The 25,163-nt window shown below is 36.2% G+C and overlaps 1 protein-coding gene and 1 long non-coding RNA gene across 11 annotated transcripts in view; one reads left to right on the top strand and one right to left on the bottom strand.

The window, feature by feature from the left end:
• Nucleotides 1-24,357, top strand: part of LOC131195788 (uncharacterized) — a 31,583-nt gene extending 7,226 nt beyond the window's left edge. Inside the window, exons 2-4 of the long non-coding RNA XR_009154547.1 lie at nucleotides 10,797-10,835; nucleotides 20,381-20,481; nucleotides 20,629-24,357. This is a non-coding gene — a long non-coding RNA (uncharacterized LOC131195788). The remainder of the gene's footprint in view (nucleotides 1-10,796; nucleotides 10,836-20,380; nucleotides 20,482-20,628) is intronic.
• AFAP1 (actin filament associated protein 1) overlaps nucleotides 1-25,163 on the bottom strand; it is a 62,837-nt gene that overhangs the window by 28,581 nt on the left and 9,093 nt on the right. For 8 of the 10 annotated variants that reach the window (XR_009154546.1, XM_058177991.1, XM_058177995.1 and 5 more), the window contains exons 2-8: nucleotides 20,566-20,694; nucleotides 19,791-19,888; nucleotides 17,382-17,490; nucleotides 15,238-15,449; nucleotides 12,020-12,199; nucleotides 7,600-7,689; nucleotides 3,880-3,964 (exon numbers count right to left, since the gene is read on the bottom strand). Coding sequence is in view for 9 of the 10 variants with exons in the window: in XM_058177995.1 (XP_058033978.1) it covers nucleotides 3,880-3,964; nucleotides 7,600-7,689; nucleotides 12,020-12,199; nucleotides 15,238-15,449; nucleotides 17,382-17,490; nucleotides 19,791-19,888; nucleotides 20,566-20,694 (903 nt within the window). In the remaining variant the exon portion in view is untranslated. The remainder of the gene's footprint in view (nucleotides 1-3,879; nucleotides 3,965-7,599; nucleotides 7,690-12,019; nucleotides 12,200-15,237; nucleotides 15,450-17,381; nucleotides 17,491-19,790; nucleotides 19,889-20,565; nucleotides 20,695-25,163) is intronic. The other 2 variants (XM_058177994.1, XM_058177989.1) reach the window with 1 other exon arrangement.

Genomic DNA, 25,163 nt, shown 5'->3' with positions numbered 1-25,163 from the left:
CACCATCTAAAAATGAAAAAGAATACAATAATTGGCAGTGTAAGTTTATATCCAATGCTTGGGTAAATAAAAGTTACTATATTTATCAAAGTAATTCCAAGCCAGATTTTAAAAACATGCAAAGGCAACTGCACTAGAATTTAATGTTGTGGCCTGTCAGCCCCCAGCCCCTCCAACAACCGAATCAGATGAGGCAGCAGCGTGGGAATCAAGGCCAGTATCAAGGCAACCTGAGAGCTCCAAGGGGGAAGAGGAAATGGAGCTGGCAGAGTGAGAAACAGAGGCAGAGCCTGGGCAGTCTGTCAGCCCTCAGATGGAGAGTCAATAGCATCCAGGTCTGGAGGTGACTGATGAGGAAGAGGAGGAACAGCGGGGTCCAATGCCTGACGCATGAATGCACAGAATGCAGAGGAGAGGAGAGAGCGGTGGAAATCCATGGGCCGATCTTTGGAAGGAAGAGCCACCACTGCTAGTGAAGCAGATAAAAGTGGGGATAAAAGGCAGGGGGCAGAGATGAATAGATGTGGCAGACAACAGCCGTACGGGTCTGGATGGGGAGAAACAGGCTCAAGCTCAATCCCTCCAAGACAGAGTGGTTGTGGTACAGTCAGCTGCAGCCGCAGCTGACTGTTGGGGGCGAGTCATTGGCCCCAATGGAGAGGGTGCGCAACTTGGGCGTGCTCCTGGATAGACGGCTGTCTTTTGAAGACCACTTGACGGCCGTCTCCAGGAGAGCTTTTTACCAGGTTCGCCTGGTTCGTCAGTTGCGCCCCTTTCTAGACCGGGATGCCCTATGCACGGTCACTCATGCCCTTGTGACATCTCGCCTGGACTACTGCAATGCTCTCTACATGGGGCTCCCCTTGAAGAGCACCCGGAGGCTCCAGTTGGTCCAGAATGCGGCTGCGCGGGTGATAGAGGGAGCCCCTCGTGGCTCCCACGTGACACCTCTCCTGCGCAGACTGCACTGGCTACATGTGGCCTTTCGGGTGCGCTTCAAGGTTTTGGTAATTATCTTTAAAGCGCTCCATGGCATTGGGCCAGGTTACTTACGGGACCGTCTGCTGCTACCGAATACCTCTCACCGACCCGTACGCTCTCACAGGGAGGGACTCCTCAGGGTGCCGTCAGCCAGGCAGTGCCGGCTGGCGGCGCCCAGGGGAAGGGCCTTTTCTGTGGGGGCTCCCACCCTCTGGAACGAACTTCCCCCAGGACTTCGCCAACTTCCTGACCTTCGAACCTTTCGCTGCGAGCTTAAGACACATCTGTTCATTTGCGCAGGACTGGACTAGAATTTTTAAATTTTAAATTTGGTTTTAATCAGGTTTTATTATTTTATTGGGGTTTTAATATTCGGCCGTATTTAATAAGTTTTTTAAATTGTGGTTTTAACTTGTATTTATCTATGTGTATATTTTACTTGGCTGTAAACCGCCCTGAGTCCCTTGGGAGATAGGGCGGTATAAAAATACGATAAATAAATAAAATAAATAAATAAATAAACTATTCATCTCCCTGCCAGACAGACTTGTTAGCCTGTGGTAAGAGAGAAACTTTTTGCAGGGGCTGCTGGCCCGCCTAATAAAAGAATCTTTGAGTTAACTTCAGAGGGTTTGTCATGTTTGGGGAGCTGGGTGAGAACACTTAATATACAGACAACAATATTATCAGTGTGCCTATAAAAGCAAATAAGGATTGGAAATCATGTGAAAAAATGTTTAACCCAAATCACATTATTATACATCGATTACCTTCTAAAAATGGCACCCTCCCAAAATGTGTTAAAAAGGTGTGATATAGACAACCTACTTGAAATTAATGAAACTACCTTACTGTAGACTTCCAGAAAAGGACTGCTATAGGCTTAACCATTATTAATTGAAGTGGTTATGTTGCCATTCATTGCAACTATACTTCTACTCAATACAGTCTTGCCCAACTCTGAAAAAAAGACTGTCCAAACAAAAAGTGTGGTTTCTAACCTGTGCTTATACTACATAAATTGCTTGCGAGTTTATTGCAGCTTCATGCCAGTTTCACTATAGAAGGCTAGGATCTTCCTTTCCAGTTTTAAGGATGTTCTGGGCAAAGTGTCTCAGGGAAAACCAGTACTAACAGTTTCAACTCTCTGAGATTACAATTTTCCAAGCCAAGTTAGATAACTTCAGGAAGATACCTTTTCAGCCTTCTAGCTATACCCCAGCAACACGAAGTCTGGGAATTGTGACAATTTTTAAAAAAATAATTTAACCCAGCCTCTGCTATTGCTCAAGGTGCTAGCAATCATTGAACCTAGCTGCAGTGGAAGATACTGTTGATAAATTTCATGAATTTCTTTCTTGGAAATTCTGTTAAGGGCCCATCTCAGTGAAGAGGAAGGAGTATGTTCAAAAAAGCCATGCTTGAAGCCCCAGCTTTTTTCTACACGTCACTGTGGCACTCACATACAAAGGGTTTCAACTGCATTGCGGCAACCACCATCTTGATTTTTTTAAAAAAAACCTGTCTGTGGATTTAAAGGGGCTATAACCTAGTTTTATCTAAATAGATTGTCAATCTCCAAACAAAACGAATCAATTTAAATTAGAATAGATTTATCATAAATTTTCCAATTTCAAATATTCAAACATGTGAAAGAAAATTAAGTTCAGTAAATGCAAAATTTGCACACACATTTAACCCAACAATTATTAGCAGTTGTTTATGATAACCTGACTTTCTACGCATTTGTACTTGATATTCTTAATTACATCAACTTCACATTTTGACTTAAAGTCCTTTTTGTTTTAAAAGCAAAAGAACAAAAGGCTCATAGTGAATTGGATGCAAAGCTGGCTATCCAACTGGCCATTTCACAAGACACTTATAAATTGACCAAACTTAAAGCGATTACATTCTCAATATAGAGTAACGGGTCAGAGCACCATCTGAACAATTCTTGCGATATTTTTTGTTTTGCATAACAGGGTCTACCTGAATTCCAAAGCATCACTTTTCTATTATTCAACAAAATACTCAGGAACTGAAAATTGATCCCAGAGCCTTATGGTCTTTTACTCTTATGGTAACGCAGGAGCATCCTCATTCCATTTTTAATTACTTGTAGGGAACTCTCTCTCATATATGAATTGCTGGTTTTTAAACTGGTCAGGGATTTTAAGTTTTTAAAAGAAAGTTGATAGCAAAGTACTTTAGAACAATATAACCAATTAAATGTCTTTAAAATCTTTGGATTAACTTTGAAAGTAGCTTTCTTTTCACTTTTATATTCTAAATTTCCTTATCCTCTCATATTTGTGATTTCCTTTCATGTACCAATATTTAAGAAGTTGATACTTTTAAGCAATTTTTTTTAATTTCTATTTTTTTCACCCTAACTTTTTTGAATAATGCCATTAAAAAACAGTTAAACTTCTATTCATTATTCATACCCTCACCACATTTAAAAGGTCAAGACCTATTAGTTTGCTTGGGGCAAAAGAGTTCTAAGAAGTGCTAAGCAGCTTGATATTTTTCATTTTTTCCCCTTCCTAATGTTTTCTCACAAGTTCAGGCTCCGGTTTCTTTCAGATCAACTGATTGATTTTTCATGTTTTCAATTCCTTCTAAATTTCTGGCAAAGTCTAGAAAGTTAAAGTTAATTAAGAACATTAAATTTAAATATTTTTTTAAGTCTTCATTTTTTAAAAAGTATCCTTAGGCCTGCCTACTACCTTGATACAACCATTCCTGTTGACAATAAGAGGTTTTACATTCAGTGAACTGACCTTTCATTTCCTTCCAGGACTATGCCTATGAAAATGTATTATTGACCTTTTCTCAGCATACAATGTTTGTGAATATTATGATTTGACTTGAGTACTATTAGCAGCATCTTACCATGTTCTTTCCCATTACAAACATTGGTTATGCCATTTTCTACCACACCTTCTCCATCAGAACTTGGTCTTTCTAAGGACAGCTTCTGGAAGGAAAAAGAATTATTAATATAATTACACTGGAAATAATCTGTTGTGAATCAAATGACAAATCATCTACCATGAGGCAAACACAACACATCTAAGAATTATTTTGTCAGGAATTATATTTTTTACCATTGAAGTGTGCTCAATGCTCTTATGCTCAACATATATACAATATTCACAGGGAATAACGTGTGAAGGCTATAATCACTTCTTGGCATTCTGCTGTCATTGTAACTTTAAAGGCTCAGGGTCCTTTTTACTGTAACATTAAATAAATGTTTAAAGCATTTAACTGTCTAAATAAATTTTGATTAAATGAGATCATCTATTAAATCCAGATTGAATTTTAAGCATGTGTAAAACAGCAAAACCAATTTTGTGCATGACCGTGCAGCATATGTACAATTTGTCTGTAGTATCCAAAGTGTGCTAAAGAAAATGGAAAATTTATTTTATGTATTTATGATACTATACATAACAATAGCAAGTTATTTACAAGGAAAGTAAAAAGTTGTTTTTCTAACTACTCTCTATTTCATTCCACTCAGTGGAATGAAAAGCACCAGAAAAACACCTTTGGGACAACCATGACCTGGATGACTAAGAATTTCCATAGACATTCCACTCAGTAGAAATGCATACAGTATTTCTTGGCTTACAAACATTTGTTTAGTGACCGTTCAAAGTTACCTTGGCACTGGAAAAAAAATGACTTATGACTGGTTTTTAATTTATGACTGTTGGTCACATAATCCAAATTTGGGCGCTTGGTAGCTGGCATGTATTTATGACAGTAGTACTGTCCCAGCCAGCTTTCAACAAGCAAAGTCAAAAGGGAAGCCTGATTTGCTGAACAACCACACGATTCACTTAACTGCACTGATTCATTTAGCAACTGAGGCAAAAAGGTTGTAAAATAGGACAAAACTCATTTAACAACTGCCTTACATAGCAACTGAAATTTTGGACTCAATTGTGATTGTAAGACAAGGACTGCTTGTAGATCCTTCGCTGTTTTAAAATGGTTTAATCATTGATTCCTTTATTCAAGAAAAAATTAGCTTTCCTTCACTGTACTCAATTCCAAATAATGTTTGATTAATGGAGCTGCCTGTTCTTAAAATACTTGCATGCACAAATATGCAGAGATCCCTTTGGCAAGCGTTAGGCCAGAAATAACATTCACAGTAGCAATTTTAAAAAGTCTTTTATTTTTGTTTAATTCTTTTTTTTTTAAAGACATGTTTCTTCTGATCATGGTAATATGAATTTTTTTAAAAAAATTAACCGCACTACATAGGGAAGATCTGCTGCCAAGGCAATGGTAAGATAAGTGAACCCAGACCAAGCAAGTGCAAAAAATGCCTCAGACAGCCTCCCTCCTTAAGTTAAAAGGGGAAAGGAAGTTCAGACTTCCAAAATTCTGTTACTATAGCTGTTCTAATAAAAGCAGCTTTATGTCTGCTGTGAATTTTTGTGTATTTCTTAGACTAGTCTACCTTATATTGCTGACAATATAAGTGCCTGTGAATATTTAAAATATTACTAAGAGAGAGCAGAATTCTAATACAATTTAAAAGAATAATAAATAAAAGAAAGCCACTGAGACAAAAGAGGCCTCAGAAGTGTTCTTGCAATTCTTACTATTCTAGGTAACTCTCCAAAGTCTGTAACTTAGACATCTTCATCCCCACTTTTATTCTGCAAGAAGCAGCAATGGCACAGGCAACTTTTTTCCATTGCAATACATCATAGTGTATCATTTTAATTTTCAGTAGTACTGTATTTTCCACATCCCATAGCACCATAAACAATTTACCCTACACTTTATGCTCTGACACATAGCATAAGGACATTTGTTATTTAGATTTAATCCACAAATAAACATATCATATGTTAACGTTTTTGGTAATACAGTATAAGCCAACCAAAAATGTAAACAGATATTTTAAAAAGAAACTAGATGAAGCTAAATTATATCAATTATCTTTCCCATTATTCAAATACACTAAGCCCATCTTGAAGAAAAAGCATTTATTGCTATCTCTATAATACAGAATAGGGAAATTATATATAGGCACAGAAATTAGCAAAATTGATAAATCTTGATTTCTAATAGTGACGATGAAATTTAACATTTTATTTTAAATGTTACAGAAACTAGTGACACTTGATTCATTTGGCCATGTCTACACATCACTTGAATCTACAGCTCATACTTTATTAAGCCACGGTATATATACAGGTGAAACTTGAAAAATTAGAATATCCTACAAAAGTTCATTTATTTCAGTAATGCAATTTAAAAAGTGAAACTTAATATATGAGATATACTCATTACATGCAAAGCGAGATAGTTCAAGCCTTGATTTTTTTTTTTTTATTAAATTTTTATACCGCCCTTCTCCCGAAGGACTCAGGGTGGTGTACAGCCAAAGATAAAACACAAAATATATACAATTAAAACATTTAAAACATAGCAAATTACAAAAAGGCTGATAATTAAAAATTTAGTTTTAAAATTTTAGAAATATTAATAAAACCCCGAATTAAAATTTAACACTATTATGCCAGTCCCGCTTGAATAAATAGGTGTGTTTTTAGCTCACGACGGAAGGTCCGAAGATCAGGCACTTGACGTAAGCCAGGGGGAAGTTCGTTCCAGAGCGTCGATGCCCCCACAGAGAAGGCCCTACTCCTGGGGGCCACCAGCCGACACTGTTTGGCGGACGGCACCCTGAGGAGACTCTCTCTGTGAGAGCGTACGGGTCGGTGGGAGGCATAGGGTAACAGCAGGCGGTCTCGTAAGTACCCGGGCCCTAAGCCATGGAGCGCTTTGAAGGTGGTTTGTCATAATTTTGATGATTATGGCTTACAGCTTATGAAAACCCCAAATTCACAATCTCAAAAAATTAGAATATTACATGAAATCAATAAAACAAGGATTGTACATAGAACAATATCAGACCTCTGAAAAGTATAAGCATGCATATGTACTCAGTACTTGGTTTGGGCCCCTTTTGCATCACTTACTGCCTCAATGAGGTGCGGCATGGATGCTATCAGCCTATGGCATTACTGAAGTGTTATGGAAGACCAGGATGCTTCAATAGCATAATATTCTAATTTTCTGAGATTGTGAATTTGGTGTTTTCATGAGCTGTAAACCATAATCATCAAAATTATGACAAATCAAGGCTTGAACTATCTTGCTTTGCATGTAATGAGTATATCTCATATATTAAGTTTCATCTTTTAAGTTGCATTACTGAAATAAATGAACTTTTGCATGATATTCTAATTTTTCGAGTCTCACCTGTATAATCTGAGGAGACACTAGAGTATAATGTATATTTATGGGCCACACCATAAATGCTAATTTGTAATTAGTTTGTCTTGCCTTGCTTAAATACTAAAACAAATAAAAAAACCACAATTCCAACTTCACTCCTGCTAAATTTGTTTGGCTACTCACATGGACAGAAGACTAAAGCAAAGAGGAATGGACTGCATGAACCAACACACTATTGTTCATCTCCTTGGAGATTTAATAATTCAGGACTCCTGGCTCAAAATGATTTCTGAACAACCTGAAACCGCCATACTGTGTTTTATTTTTTTGCAATTTAATTACCTTTTCCAGATCAGTCTTATACACAGAATTAGATGATGGTCCATCTGAATCTACTGTGCCAACATAGGTGCTGCAAACTTCCTTTATTACCTTCAAAAATGGGGGGGAAAGTTCATTGGTATCTTGCTTGAAACTTAAAAAACTTATAAAAGCTTATACTGAAACAAAAAGATAGTATTAAAAAAACACAAATGAGTAGTTACAATCTTGATAATTAGATAGTAAGAATTTGTTAGAGTAGCAAACCAGAAAATATCTTATAAATATCTGCCATTTACTCAGTTAACATCTTATGCATGACATGAAAAAGGCATTAAAACTACAGACAAAAGGTTTAGTTCCAGATCTGAAGCTTCTCATGCTGCACAAAGGAATACTTATATAATATGACCCTACTCCTTCTTTCTGTTTCTTATTAGATTTAACATTCCTTCTTTTCATTTCCTACTTATAGCCAATTCTTCCTCTTTAATATTCATATGTACCTAGAAAAATGCTAGGCAGCTTAAACTCAAACTGAATTTTTCAACTGAAGTTTAAACTGAAAAGAGGTATAATAGCTGTTTTAAAATGCAATTATCTTATCTTGTTTATTCTTAGTATTTTAATTTCGTGACTTTGTCTATTTATGTTTTCTTTTTATTGACATGTATAGGTAGTCCTCGACTTACGGCTACAATTGAGCCCAAAATTTCCATTGTTAAGTGAGCTTTGCCTCATTTTACCACCTTTTTTGTCCCAGTTGTTAAGTGAATCACTGCTAATCACTGTTAAGTTAGTAACACGCTTGTTAATTGAATCTGACTTGCCCACTGACTTTGCTTGTCAGATGGTGGCAAAAGGGGATCACATGACCCTGGGACACTGCAGTGGTCATAAATAAAAGTCAGTTGTCAAGTCAAGGACTACTTGTATAAATATTACACACATACAGTCACACTCACATACTTATATCAAGTAACAATATAATGGAGCTTCAATATCAAATATTTACTTATTGGTTTGCTTAAATTTATTTGCTACCCCATCCTGCTGTTGGGCTCTTTGGGCAGCTTACAACAATAAAACAGAAACATAATGATTTAAAAAATGTAAACGTAACAATAGCAACGCAATGAGTGTTAAGTGCCTACCGTTCCTGTCCTATTGTTTCCTTTCATTGTATGTGCTTGTATATAAGGTTGTGACAAAATTAAAAAAAAAATGAAACAATAAAAATAAACAATGAATGTAATATTAATATGAATTAAAAGATGGGCAAAAGTAACTTAGAAGTAACTTAGCTTAAGACTGAAACATTTATTAAATAACAAATACACTAATGTATGTCGCAGTGTGTTCTTTTATCCCTTCTGTTTCCATATTAAATTTAACTTTGTCTAAAATAAATCCTATTATAATCAATGTTTTACTGCTTCTGTTTCAATGTTTTACTGATATCCTAAATTGTAATGAATATGGATAAAATTTGTATTTTTATTTTCTTCTTCATGTAAAATATCATAAATACTAAGAATACTAAGAATACTAAGAATTTAATTTTACTATAAAAATATTATATTTAAAAAAAAGAGAGCATATTTCCTGTTATTTTACTTGCAACTGATCTCACTGATGGACTGAACTGCTTCCTCTCAGACAATGAGATGCTGCTGAAAATCACTGTATAATGATTAACAATCCTAACTGGAACCAGGATTTCCATATATCCACTTTTATTTAACTTCCACTGTAAGCAATCTAACATATAACCACTATTAACAAATGTAGCAAATCTTAGCACAAAGCTCAGCCACAATGAGAGTTCTTTAATGGATAATAGCAGCAAGGAGTTATTTTACGCAAAAAAAATTGGGTCTATGAGACATTTACTGAAAGGCAGTAAATTCTTAAGCTAACCCTTTACAACACAAACATTATATAATACAGGTAATGCTATCCCCACCTCCCCTGCGTTGACTGCTTGACTGCGCAAACACTCTGAGTAAGTGTTTGAGATGCAAAGGAATCTGCTTTCAAATAAAGCTGACAGTAGCAGTCAAAAAAAACCCCTTTACCCTTCCCCTCAAAAGCACAGTGACATTAGTTAATCTTCCAGCACGTGCCTATTATTATTGCCTCCAAAGTTATGATGTTTCAAAATAGTTTTGGAAATTGCTATCACACACCCACTGTAGGAATTCTATAAGCACTACTAATTCTGGGACAAACTGTAAGCAAAAAACTTCCTCTTTCAGGCCCTCTTTTGAGATATTTGAAAATTATAACAAGAATGCATGTTCCAAGGGATTTCTTTGAGGCATGGAAGAAAATATGCTGTTCTACTGCTTAAACAGAACAATATGCTTACACCTAATTTCTAAGTTACAATTCTTGGCCAAGACCCCTGCTGTTGGACTATTAATAAGATAAAATGCATAATTCCTATAAAACCAAATACGTTTTGGTATTTGTTTTATTATAGAATTTGACTGAAACATTTAATTTGTTTCTTCCCGTTTTTCCTTTATCAAAAAAAAATCCTATCAAAAAACCCCTTGCTCATTCTCCCACCCCCAGTATAAGCTAAAAAAGTCGCTGTTGTTTTAATACATTGAATAGCATATCTAAATGGATTTTTTTAAAAAAACTGATGTGATTTGTATTTCAATTTAAATATCCCTTTTAGTTGTGCAAATATTTCTGTATTCTGTATTTTTGCTTCTGCCTCTTCAGTGACCCTTAGGGTATTGCTCATGTTTTCAGCATCTGTTTATCCCAGAGGTAATTAGTTTTGGCTACACAAGATATAGAAGTCAGAGAGAGGACAAAGAGAATAATTTGGCCATGAGCTGTGTCTATGAAATCATGCATTCTTTCAAAAGAGAGATTTCATCATTCCAGCAAGACAGAACTCAGGCCCCTCACTGTTATCAGGGTAGCTATTTTCACCCCAAACTGTTTGCTACATAATTAAGAACTAGGGATGTTTTAACCGAGTAAGGAGAGATATACGTCTGCTGCCAGTCTACCCTTCTGTTCAATACCTGAAGAGAAGGTTAAGAGGTTTGCAAACTGTCCAATTAAACACAAGAGTAAACACATTAATATTTTAAAAGAATCCCATCCCTTACATGAAAAAGAATCTATTAAAAATAATCTTGGAAATATAACTCCTGAAAATATTGCCTGTCTCCATTCTTGTTCCCATGTCTAAGGTACAGGATCGGAATATGAGCAGAAAAAAACATGAACCAGTAAGTATCAAGGCATTATCAATATGCCACAAAGATTTTTGCAGATGGGAGGAAAAAACCTAAGGCTACTATTTCTCTAAAGATGAAAATGTTAAAGGGAAGGTCAGCTGAGCTTCAGTTCCTGAATAGAGAAAAGCAACTATGCAGGTATTGCTCTGAATACCCATCCTCCGGGGGAGGGTGGAATAATATGGCCTAAATGGCTATGGTTTGTATTATGAAATGAAATGGCATGCCAGACATAACAACAAATGGAAGATCCAAAGGCAATTGGATATTGCCCCAGTTTTCTCCGTGCAAGACTGCAAGGTTGGGTTAATTTGGATCAAAAGTAATCCACTGGCATCTTCCCTTGAAGACCAGGCCTAAATATTTCTGACCTAAATATTTGGGATAGGTGCTTTAAAAGAGCAAACACCTGTAAGGAATAAATACTTTGGAATGGAAGGTCAATTCCTTTAAAATAAGCAGTTATGCAAGCCTAGGTATTCAGTACTGTTTTATTTTCAAAATCTAGATTAATTATAATTGAACAAGATATAATTGTGCTAAATTGTATCTCTAATTACCCAATAATTGCCATAGCACTTAGACTTATATACCGCTTCTCAGTGCTTTTTACAGCCCTCTCTAAGCGGTTTACAGAATAAGTATATTGCCCCCAACAATCTGGGTCCTCATTTTACCAACCTCGGAAGGATGGAAGGCTGAATCAACCTTGAGCCTGGTGAGATTCAAACTGCCAAATTGCAGTCAGCCGGCAGTAAGTGGAAGTAGCCTGCAGTATTGCATTCTAACCACTGCGACTCCTAATAATAAACTTAACCAGGCCAAATCTAAACCTTCAATCGTCAGCAAATCTACTGTTGCTTCCAAACTTTAATACTTTGTAAAACAGAAATTGTCCCCTCCCATGTTGTTATTAATTTATTGGAATTAAATAATCATGCTAGAGTCAGAAGGGGGTAATGTTTAGTGTTCAACCCTAATTTATTACTTAAGTATGCTGATTGGCTGAATTCCTATATCACTACGAGTTTAATGATGGGACAAAATTAATATTTTACATGTTCAATTTTATGCTAAGGTTTCATATATTTTAAATACATTTTTATCAATCACCACTTGGCCTTAAATAAATCAATGGAAGGGTGAGCAATGGAATTGATTACAACATGACATACCTTCAGCCACTGATCTGCCTGTTCCTTGCTCTGTACAGCAAGGACTAGAGCATCTTGACCTTGGTGTGCAATTTTTAGTTCATGCTTCTTCTTTTTACTGTCTTTGGGGATATATGTAATACTGCAGTCACACAATAACAGTTCCATCTGAGGCTGTTGCTCCTTGGAACTTTTATAGCACTAAATGAAAAAATAAGGAGGCGAGAATCAAACTTCAGTGAACAAACATCAACTTCACATTAAATAAACAATTCCATTCACATCATCTTTCCATTATTCACAAATTAACAATGGCAAAAAAAACCCATTTGGTAATAATATTATAGTTACAATAAATGACAAAAAAACAGCATTAATCTCAGCTGAAATATGAACCATATCACTGAACAATTTTCATCCAGTTCCAATCTCCCCCTTTTAAGGAAAAGCTCTGGAAAATATGGTTTACCCAGCAGTTTCAATAGAAATTGCTCATGCTTTTGGATGATCTCTGGCAGGAGCAGGATGTAGATAGTGCATTCATCCTATCTCTACTTGACAGCAGGCTTCAATATCATTGACCATAGTATTCTTCTGGATCTGCTCTGCAGAGTGAGAGTGGGCAGCACTGAAGTGGGCTGTTTTTTGTTTTATATGAGGTTGATAACAATCAGTATTGATTGGGGGTGAGACCCCACTCTCGGTCTCTTACTATGTGGGATGCCACATGGTTTGGTGCTCTCTCCACTCATTTAACATCTACATGAAACCACTGGATGAGGTCATCTGTCAACATGGGGTGAGGTATCCTCAATATGCTGATGATACTTGATTATAGCTCTTGGCTGCTGGCAAAGTAAATTATGCTTTTGACGCCCTGTCTCTGTATCTAGAGACTGTTGGGGTTTGGATGGAGAACAGGCTTCAACTAAACCATAGCAAGACTGGCTTTTGTTTTAGGGCCTTCCAGTTCTGGGACTTTACCATCTTTGGTATTAGATGGAGTTGCAAAGCCCCAAAGATCTCCAGTGCACATTTAGTGGAACTTCTGGGCTCATGACTCCCGCTCAAAGTGCAAATCTAAGTAGGAAAGCTTTTGTACAACTTCATGTTGTATACCATAAGATTCTATTCACAGCTACTCATGTCCTGGTCACCTCCCAAATGGACTACTGTAATGCACTCTACTTGGAGCTACTTCGAAGCATCTGGAGACTTCGACTGGAACAAAATGGGGTAGTACAGGGAGTTATTACCGTATTTTTTGGAGTATTAAGACGCACTGGAGTAAAAGACACACCTTAGTTTTTGGGGAGGAAAATAAGAAAAAAGCTGATTGGCAGGTGGATTGGCCTCCCAGAATACCCCAATCAGCTGTTCCCAGAGGTGAATTTTAGCAACAGGTTCCTTGGTTGTGACCTCTGTGCCTTGCTTTTTTTTGCTTTTTTTTCTGCCTCTGAAACTCTGTTTCAGAAAAAACTTTTTTCTGTCTCTGAAAGCCTCCAAAACAGAACTTCAGAAAAAAAAAGCCTATGAAGCTCTGTTGGGGAGCTTCTTTTCTGAAGCTCTGTTTGGCGCTTTTTTTCTGAAGCTCCGTTTCTGATGCTTTTTTCAGACTCTGAAACCTCTGTTTGAGAAGCTGGGCGGGGCTACATTTAGAGTATAAGACGCACCCAGATTTTCACCCTCTTTTTTGGGGGAAAAAGGTGCGTCTTATACTATGAAAAATACGGTATATGTGCTCCTAGAATGGCACATGTTATACCTGTCCTCCATGCATCAGTTGCTAGTTTGCATCCTGGTTCAATTCAAGGTGTTATATTTGAGCTTTCCCGCAGTCTTGTTTATGTGGAATTGTTTGTAATGGTTTTTTTAGATTTGTTTTTAATTGCTTGTTTTACTGCACACTGCCCATAGACAAGTGTGAGTCGGGTGGCTATGCAAATTTAATATATAAATAAAAATTATTTCTGATCTGTTCCAGGATTATGCTTTTCCAACACTTTTTTAATGAACGTGTCAACAGTATAAAGTTTCTCAATACAGAAATTTCTCCAAGATCAATTTTTGGCAACCAATTGTCAAAAGCAGCCAGCTTTTGACAATAATTATATTATTCTTCCAATGTAGGACCATCCATTATTATAGAATGTTTATTTAAATTATTCTAAATTGGGGTTGGATTTGGGCAAAAGGGCAAAATCAAGACTTGCATGTCTGAATGTCAAGATGCCTTCCAAGTACCAGGACTGCATGCACAGCATTTTTACTTATTCTTCAGTCTAATTATTCTGTACATCTTTTACAACCTGCCTAAATCTCCTGCAAAACTTTATCATTAATTATAATTCAGTCAGAATTCAAATATTGTTTGCACTCTTGGCTGCCCATGCTATCCCAGTAAGTAACCATACTTCAGGGGGGAAAACCAAGGATATATTGCAGAATCTAGGTACTAGCTATCTCATTTTTTATGCAGAAGTATCTAAGCCAGGAGTGTCAAACTCAAGGCCCACAGAACAGATCCAGCCCACGGGGTGCTTAGATCTGGCCTGCGGGGCCATCCTGAAAACAGCGAAGGACCGGCCTGTGTTGCCTCTGCCAGCTAAAGCAGAGCTCGGAAGGGCCTTGCAAACTCCATTTTTGCTGGCAGAAGGTTGCAGGAGGCTGTTGCAGATGAAAACACAGCTTGGAAGCCAGTTTTTGCTGGCAGAGCACTTGGGCCAACTTAAGTGCCCCCCATGAGTGACGTCAAGCTGGTCACACACACCCTGGCCACACCCACCCTGCCCCCTAAGGTCAAACACAACCCTGATATGGCCCTCAATGAAATCGAGTTTGACAAACCTGATCTAAGCCATGAAGAGATGAATTAAATCATGATACTTAAGCAAATGCATCTGAGTCATACGAATGACTTTCCAGCATAATAGCAATAGCACTTAGACTTATATATCGCTTCACAGTGCTTTATAGCCCTCTGTAAGCGGTTTACAGACTCAGCATATTGCCCCCAACAATCTGGGTCCTCATTTTACCAAAGGATGGATGGATGGAAGGCTGAGTCAACCTTGAGCCTGGTGAGATTTGAACTGCCAAATTGCAGGCAACTGGCAGGCAGCAGAAGTAGTCTGCAGTACTGCATCCTAACCACTGTGCCATCGCGGCTCTCTGAACTAATTCTGTACAGCAACTGTACTGCAACTGGCATTTCAATAAAATCCATAAGGCTTAGTTACCAACAGTTTGTTTTCTTTGATCACACACAATAGTTTGGTCCACTGTCCAAATCGTTTTTTTCGTAAAAGGAAGGCACAGATTTTAGCATCCTTAACAAGGTCCATCGATGCTTCCTCAGAAGGCCATTGATGTCTCATTTTTTTCCCTTTTCCATCTTCATCTTCTTCATCATAAGATTCATACGAACTACTCATTGCATCAGAATCATAATCTTAATGAGGCAAAAAAGTTCTATTAAAATAAAATCTGCATATAACAGACAAACAAAATCACATCTGGAATTAAGCAGTTGGTGCTGTATAACCTCATTATTTAATAAAATGCACTTTTGCCTTAAAAATTAACAGTAGAGAATTACATACCACATAGATTTAATTCTATGGATATGTATATAAAAATATTTTTTACAGCAAAATTAGCTAACTTTGAAGTCATAAATAATACCAAAGCTAAACATGTAAATAATAAAGCAATTATTGCTGATCTTTCCTTATGATTATACAGTCTTATAATATGAATGATAAAATATTTAACTGGCAAAATTTTCTTTATACATAAAAAAAATAACTATATAAATCTAGAAGTTGGCAACTGAAAAGTTAACTACAGGTGGTCCTTGACTTATGACTAGTCGCTTAGCGACCATTCAGTTATAACAGACCCCAAAATGGTAATTATGACCCGGGCTCAAAGGTCCAACAACCAGGCCTCCCCTCAGTCACGATTGCATTTTGTGCACTCGACAATCCGCCTGCATTTATAATTATTTGCAGCACACCACAGTCATGTGACAGCAACTTACTACATTTTTGCAGGAAAGTGGAATTTACTTTGTAAATGCAACAAACAGCAAAAACAACAACAACAACACACCATTGCAAATATTAGATTTGCTTAACGACCATGGCATTTGTTTAATGATCACAGTTTTGTTCAGACCATGGTGATTCACTTAACTGCCGAAAAAACATGATAAAATCAGATCAGTCACATGATAACCTGTTTAACGACCGGTACAACTTATGACTAGAATTCTGGGTTTACTTACAGTCATTAAGCCAAGGACTACTTGTAACTAACTCTTATGATTGCCTGAGAGGTGGTTGTGGGAACATGTTTTCTCCTGAAAGTTACAAAAACATTTAAGCAATGTTCTATATATGACTACAGTAATAAGATCTTCTCTTTCAGAAATGAAAAGTAAGTTTTATGAAAGCAAAGGAAATTGCAAGAAATAATATTTAAACATGTTTCATTAGAGGTTGTTACATCTTCACCCATGAAGAAAGATGCCGGGTTTTGGAGGTCTTGGAGAACTGGTCCAGTTGTCCCCCACAAGTTAACGCTGCCATTGTAATGGACAGTTCCCCAGAGAAAGGAACCCAATGTTTCAAGTGCCTGGCATGAGGATGCTTTTAGAGCCAGCTGGGTGTAGCAATAACATACTGGACCAGGAATGGGGAAGATCCAGGTTTTTTTCTGCCTTCAGCCATGAAAACTCACTGGATGACTTTGGGTCAGTCACTCTCACTCATCCCAACCTCCCTTTAAAACTAGTCTGAGGATAAAATAAAGGGAAACCCTGGTAACCAACCTTGAGTTTCTGAATGAAAGATGGAATATATATCTAAACAATGAAGCTATGATAATCTATGGTTTGTAATCTCCTATTTATATTTTTGTAATGAATTGTATAGTGAATTGCCATGAAGTTACTCCAGAAATTCTTGCTTGAAGAAGTTCAGCAAGAAGTCCTGTACAGGAATCGTGGCTCTAATATTTCAATGTTTTACTTCACTGATTTCTGCTTCAAATTCATACTTCTTTGACCTTCACCTGTTACCTATCTTAGACCAGCATTATCTGATCCATTTTGACTGTATTAGGAATATATTCAAGAGAAGATGAACATTATATGAACATTATTTAGTAACAGCAAAAGCAGACTAAATGCACAAGAAATGTGTAACAAATCAATAGCACTATTTCTGGTAAGTTCTGCAGTATCTTATTATTTAGAAACACTGTCACATGTTCATTAGGAGCTGGTTAAGGGAAAAGGAATACCATTTTAATAAAGTATGCTATAGCCAGAGATACTTGTGAATAGTCTTGCATCCCTTTAAAGGTATATTTTACTTACTGGATGTAATGTATTCAGGAGCTTTCCCTGGGCTGAGTGGCACAGCCTCTTCATAGTAACCTTCAGGAAGAGAAGAGGAAGGCAACGGAGGAGGACCATTATCTGGTGGCTAAATGGGAGAAAAAAAATTAGGCAAATTCATCAATCAAAGAAAAACATTAATATAAAGAATAGCTGTTTGATCTTTTATTCAAATCTTATTGATTTATTGTAAAACCTTGAATCTTTACTATAATTCTATACAGCTTAACAGATATTATTCCAAAAACAATATTTTTTCATTTTTTAATGTAGCAACATCAATTAAGCTGAAATGTGTTTGGCGCAGTGGTTAGAATGCAGTACTGCAGCACTAATTAATTCAAATCAGCAGTTCGATTCTCACTGACTCATGGTTGACTCAGCCTTCCATCCTTCCGAGGTTGGTAAAATGAGGATCCAGATTGTTTGGGGCAATATGCTGACTCTGTAAACTGCTTAGAGAGGGGTGTAAAGCACGGTGAAGTGGTATATAACTCTAAATGCTATTGCTATACACGAACTTATTAAAGAAAATATATGTAAAATATTTACAACTAACACTTGCCATTTCAAAACATGAGTATATACTATCAAGGTCTACACTCATTAAGGTAATCTTTTGGGGAGGGTAATAGATAGGGATGAAATAAAAATTGGTTGCTTCAAGACTCAGAAAGGGTTGAAAAACACCATTCCCTCTGGATACATATTTTCTTAAACCTGGCTGTCTTTAGAATTGTCTGCAGGCCCATTTGCTCTGCAGAAGGTCCTGCAGACTTCTGATTGGACACACTGTGAAGTGACCAGACTTTTAAAGCAGCAGGGAAACCCCTTAATTCCTAGTAGTTGGTATTTTCCCATTCAGATTAGAAATATCTGGAAGAAAAAAGTGGAAATAGCAAGCCATACACATGAGGAAATAAAGAAGATTTTAAAAGATTCAATCATGTTTCCACTGGTCTCAATAACTGGAACTATAATTATGAAAGTAATGCTAGACATTCAGTTACAAAGGTATTTTTAAAGCCTGTGGACCTTATTTAATTGGCAGGCCTTTATATCTTTCTTTCCTCCTCTTTTGGACTCTCTTTCCTTTTTCTCCCAAACCAGAAAGCTGCATGAAGGGAAACATATTTTGGCACATATACCATTAAGTCACAGGTTGCCTGTCCCTGATTTAATGGTCAGATTTTAATAGTAATTAAAAATAATAATTTTAATAATTAAGATTCATTGTGGTTTTTACACGGATATTGAACAATGAATGAATCTTAATTATTAAAATTATTATTTAGGATGGGGCCACTTTTAGACTAAAGCCAAGTAGGTACCAGCCTAGAGTGTCAAAGTTTAATGGGTACCAACATTTCCTCTTTCTGAATCTTTCTAAAAATGCAAATATCCACGTTGCCACCACCTTCTGCTATTGTGAACATTTGCATTTTTAGAATGAGCCCATCATTTTTTCTTGTCTGTTTATTTTACAGTATTGGAAGATAGCTAAAAGCCGTTTGCTGTACGATATACACATTATTCCTGAAAAGTAGAAAAGTAGAAAATCACCTTTGTTATAATTTCATATTAGCAATTAAATACTGCAAAATATCAACAGTTGTATACAAATAATTATCATTGAACTAATAAACTAATGAAAATAAAAGATAATGGATTACTTTGCATCAATCTCAGATGTAAGTCATATACTACATAACTGCTGGGGGAGGCCGATGGCTCAGGAGCTGGTTAGCTGGAAAATTCAAAACCCAAGCACCACACAATAGGGTGAGCTCCTGCCCACCTAGCAGTTCAAAAGCTAACAAATGCGAGTAGATAAATAGGTACCACTTCGGTGGGAAGGTAACAGCATTCTGCCTTGGGATATTGTCATGTTGGCCACCTGACCACATAAATGTCTTCAGACAATGCTGGCTCTCTCAGCTAAAAAACGGAGATGAGCATCGTTCCCTAGAGTTGGACACAACTGGACAGGGGAAATCTTCACCTTTCTTTACAGAACTAAGTACATTACAAATAATCACCTAATACCCAGTTATAATTTGAAAAACATTTCGCATGCAAATTTATTTCAGTGATACTAGTTAACAGACCAGATGAATAACTTGTGAAAGTAATCTGTAAAGAAAACTATTTATCTGCCGAAATCTTTCATAAAATAAACAAAATAGTGAATATTTAGATGAGATCTTAAATGAATTTTGAATGAGTATAACATTTGTGATGGAATAATATTTGCTTGTAATTAAATAATTACTTGGAAAAATGAAACAGTCTTTATACAATGATTTAGAAGGAATTAATTCAGATAAATGTGTAGCTTGATTTAAAAACTGAGGAAATGAGGAAAGAGATCTCTTATGACAGACTTACCAGCCATTGTTGTGGGATTTCTGGCAAAGGCATCTGAGGTGGTGCAGGTAAACTGATGGCAATCTCTTGTCTTTGTACATTTTCCTTTACCTCAAAGTCTAATGGAAAGGGGGAAATGCATTTACTACAGAAAATATTAAATGGACCTTTCCACAATATCTGCCAATACAAGCATATGTATAGATGAAAAAACAAATGGGAAAAAAAACAGAATATCTCATCAAATGAAAAACAAAAGCTGGAAAGGACTAGTTCCTAACACACAAAACCATTAATCTATATTAGAAGGCAGATATTCCCAGTCTAATGTCCGCCAGAGCTGTTGGGTTTAGCTCCTGAAATTCCCAGCTAGTATAAGGTCCAGTACATTTGTTTGGGTGTGTGTTAGTTATATATCTTGCCTTTCCTCCAGAACTCTAGGGCAGTGTATAGAGTCCCCCCCACACACACACATACACATTTTTCCCCACAAGAATCTTATGAGTTAAGGTTGGCCTGAGAGAAAGGCACTGCATTTCTCCCTGCTCCTAGTTCAATACCTTAAACAGAAAATAATGAAATGGTAATGAAGACATCCTTCTATTTTTCAGGCAGCTCCCACAGAGCCTCCTCATAGGGATACAGGAAAACAGCCCCAAAAACTTCTAAGGTGTTTTGCATAAATACAGAATCAGTGTATCTAATGACAGAGGTGAGGATTTCAGTTGTTTTCTTTCTATCTCTGCATGTTGCTTTACAGCATAATGTATGTAAACAGTATGAGAAGGACACTGACCTTTTGTTGCCTGTATCCTTAGAAGAATGTTATTTAAAACTGCTTTCTTTTCCCTGACTGTAGAAGTCAAGTATTCATGGTCCAGAAGTTGAAGAAACAGCTGCAGCTCAACTATTAATTCTTCCATGGCTGAAAGATAAAAAATAAAGCATCTAAATTGAACCTAAAACAAACAAAAAAAATATAACCTATGAGCTCTATAAACAAATATTACTATTGTAATGTATTAAAATTAACATTAACAGCTGCCTAATCACGGACACACAAATCCATCATAATATTGTTTTTTGAAGTACACATTATATAAGGTGCCAAAAAAGAATAATCTTAGTAAGCAAAAGAAGCTAAACACTGGAGAAATGTGTGCTGCTGAATTTCAGAAGCATTATTTATTTATGCTTGGCAATTATATATGAGGAGCTGAAGAGATACCTATGTTCTACAGATTATTTACATGTTGTATTTTATAAATTGAAATAAAATGGTAATTATATATTCTTCAATTAAAAAATATGAATTCTGATAACCCTCAGTCAGGCTCAGATGCTTTTAACAAAATTAAAAATATGAATGGAAGAAAAACTTATGGCTATTTGCTTTAGCAAAATGAAATCTCTATGTTCAAAAGACAATATGCTGGTAAGGAGAATTTTCTCTATGTCCTGCTGGCAAGTTTACAAATGATGAAGCATTCGTTAAAAACTCATGAGTTCCTGGGAGCAGCTTTTCATATTTCTGGCATCTTACTTCTGAATACAAATTTCATATCCAGATACAAATTTGTCATGAGGGCTCTAATCTGCTGAACCTTTAGATCAAGCAATAAAAATCATTCATTCACACAAGCTTCATGAGCAAAATTGAGAATGCTTTACTTATCTTGCTAATAACATTAATAACTTGTAAATTTAAAAAAATCTTTCAGAATTAAGTAGTTACTGCCACCATCTGTTTAAGACAAGGTCATGCAAATTTAATAATCTCACAGCATGCTGTACATTGCCAACATGGAAACTGTTTTATCCCAACAGAATGCTTCATAAATAAAGACTTCAACTATCATGTGTTTTCAATTTGAAATTTTTAGTACTAATTTGTTGTATTTTTAATCTATCGCATATTTAACTTCATTATTAAATACTGTATTTTAAGTGTTTTTACATCTAGTGACAGATAAAATATGTCAGAATATACATAGCAAAAAGTTATCCATAGAATTCTTCTAGCCCTAAAGATAAGAAAAAGAAGTTTCCACATTATTATCAAGATTTGATCAAGATACACCTGGAAATAGTCAAAGTAGAATTTGTCACATCGTATCATCTCAGTCCAAAACATGTTGGCAATAGCATCAACTTATCACAGGCCCAAGGAATCTGTTTCACATAAGATTTTTTTTAATAAAAAGTGCTTTTATTGAGCTGCTCTTCAGTTATACATGGTTTTGAATTGAAAATGTTTATTTACCAAATTATTCAACACGCTGTAAAATAAAAATGATTCAGAACTCTGAAAAGTATTTGAAACATCATAAAACTACAAGTACTCAATGTTCCTTTTCTGCATTCATTTACAACATATAAAAGAAATTAGATGCTAAGAGGTTCTTTGGCACAGTACTTCAAATATGAAAGCCACACCTAACTGAATCAAGTTGACCTACTGTTTGCATGCCAAATGCAATCGGGTGTAGTTTATATATGAACAACTTGAACAGAGCATTACATCATCAACATAATCAAGACCAAATATCTCTTTCATTTCCATCACAAAAATGTTTGCATAATTCCATGTATCACTAAATGTCTACTTTTGTTACCAAGCTCCCTTCGTTCTTATAAGGTAAAGATTCCTCTGAGTCAAGGTTGAGTCCTGGTGATACATTCATGAAGTTTTCTTAGCAAGATTACAGAACTTGTTTGCTAATATCTGTTTATGTTTTGTTTTGTTTTTACTTCCCAGGCTAACCTACAACCCTGGGTTTACCTAGTGGTCTCGGATTCACATTCTAACCAGATGAGATCCTATTTAATTTTTTTAAGATCACTGTGGCCATTACCCAGAGGAGCAGCTCACTGAGTTTGGAAAGAGTTTCACTTAGAGTCTAGTTATAGCTTTCAAAGACCTTTTCAGCAGGTGATAGCATCTACCTGGCCACATCAGGGTTCAGATATTAAGCAGAATCAAGCCTGGCTAGTTCTTGAAAAAGAGATTATAATTCATTTATGTGACTAGATTTGGCCTATCCATGTAGTCTTCTTGGTCAAAATTCAAGAGTGGTTTACCATTGCCTTCTTCTAATGCCTTTGCTGCATCCACATTTTCCTATATCACTGGGGCCCAAGAATAGATTTCTGCTTGCTTTAAAACTAGGCAGTGGGATGATCTTCACACTTTATGTGATCTTCCTGGGTAACTTATTTTTGCACACACGCAGCTACCACAATCTGTGTGGTTGTTAAAACCCAAAACAATTTGATGCCACAAAATCAATCAGAATTGGTCATCTAACTTAGTAAATAAAACTTATTAATCAAAGAATCAAAGAACAAAAATGGGTGCTAAAGGTCATCTAGTTTAATTCCCTGCAGTTATAAGAAATCTACTATATAACATTCTTGATAATTGGCCATCCAGCCTCTTCTTACAAACTTCTGAGGGAGCATCGGTACTCTGAACAACTCATATTATCAAAAAGAGGGAAAATGTCATAAAATAAACATCTGAAAAAAAAGGTTTTGAAGTAGCCCATCTACACATGTAGATATGATCAGATCAACTCCCCATGTACTGAACATCAGCATTTTAAAAAACTCACAAAGAGATAGATGAATTATGTTCTTTATTAAGTTGATTGGTCTTAACATTATAAAAAGTTAGAACACCCTACAAAAATTCAGGGAAAATGCATACAATTTTAAGTATGTTAGTTTTCCTTTTTAAAATATTATCTCTCTGTATCTTAATTTTTTTTCTCCTTATAATTTCAATTTGGGAAAGACCTCCCTAACAGGGCTTACTCTGATTAGAGTCAAGGTTCTTCAAGAACTGCAGAAAAGAAATCAGTATGGTAATCTGTCAGGGCCACCCAACTAAAGCCCTAAATATTGGAAGTCCTTCCTTCCAAGATAATGTTAAATATAACAGCACAGACACCAAATCAAAGTAAAAACTTGTTAATGTCATTCAAATGTTAAGAAATTGTTGTATGTTTCGTTTATTTAGTGTCATTCAAGTGTGGTGACTAAATCATAAATTAGATACACATACCGTACTCTTGAACAATTTTAACCTATCAATCCCAGTGGAAACTGATCTCATCTGTCCACTCCAAAAACAGATGTCAGCAAATTTTAATTTATTTCCATCCCCAAAGAGAAACATATCTAGCAATACAGGTAGTCCTCGACTTACAACCACAATCGAGCCCAGAATTCACGTTGCTAAGTGAGAAATTTGTTAAGTGAGTTTTGCCCCATTTTGACTTTTCTTACCACGTTTGTTAAGTGAAGCATTGCAGTTGTTAAATGAATATGGCTTCTCCATTGATTTTGCTTGCCAGGTCATAAAAGGTGATCACATGATCCTGGGACCCCGCAACTATCATAAATATGAGTCAGTTGCCAAGCATCTGAATTTTGATCATGTGACCATGGGGATGCTGCAAGGGTCGTAAGTGTGAAAAACAGTCGTAAGTCACTTTTTTCAGTGCCTTTGTAACTTTGAATGATCACTAAATGAATTGCTGTAAGTCAAGGATTACCTTTAGAAGAATTCCCAGTAGAAAATGACTGTCAATCCTTACCATCTTATAAAGTTCTTCCAGCTAAGCCAGAGAGGGCTTTTTCAAATGTTCCAAAACATGAATAAAGTTCAAAAAGTATAGACAAAAAAGCATGTATCTCCCAAATGTACCTCTTTTGAACCCTTTCTGTGTTGAAAAAGGAAATCTGAAGGGGAGTAAACATGAACAGAATCTATCATGCAGCTGTGTGTGTTTTATATATATATATATATATATATATATATATATATATATATATATATATATATATATATATATATATATATATATATATACACATACACACACACACACACACACACACACACACACACACACGTACAGAGAGGGAACCTTTTTCTTCAGAAAATCCCCCACTAATTTGCCAGCCCACTGCTCAAGCCTTCATCTTAAATAAAAACAATGTGTATATATTCTGATAGCAAACAGGCTGATTGTTTTGTATTCCTAGATAGAGTATGTCACAGAAGTGAGTACACCCCCTCACATTTTGTAAACGCTTAAGTGTATCTTTTCATGTGACAACACTGAAGAAATGACACTTGGCTACAATGTAAAGTAGTGAGTATTCAGCTTGTATAACAGTGTAAATGTGCCATCCCCTCAAAATAACGCAACACACAGCCAGCAAACCGTTTGTTTGCAGCAAATCATTTGCGGGCTTTTGCGGGCTTTCTTGTGCATCATCTTTAGAAGAGGCTTCCTTCTGGGACAACAGCACTGACAGGCTGACCCCCACCCCCACCCCTTCAACCACTGCAGCAATGCTGGCAGCACATCGTATGTCTATTTC

Source organism: Ahaetulla prasina, chromosome 3 (assembly GCF_028640845.1).
Source record: "Ahaetulla prasina isolate Xishuangbanna chromosome 3, ASM2864084v1, whole genome shotgun sequence".
Classification (NCBI taxonomy): Eukaryota; Metazoa; Chordata; class Lepidosauria; order Squamata; family Colubridae; genus Ahaetulla; species Ahaetulla prasina.
This window is presented reverse-complemented; position numbering and strand designations above follow the sequence as displayed.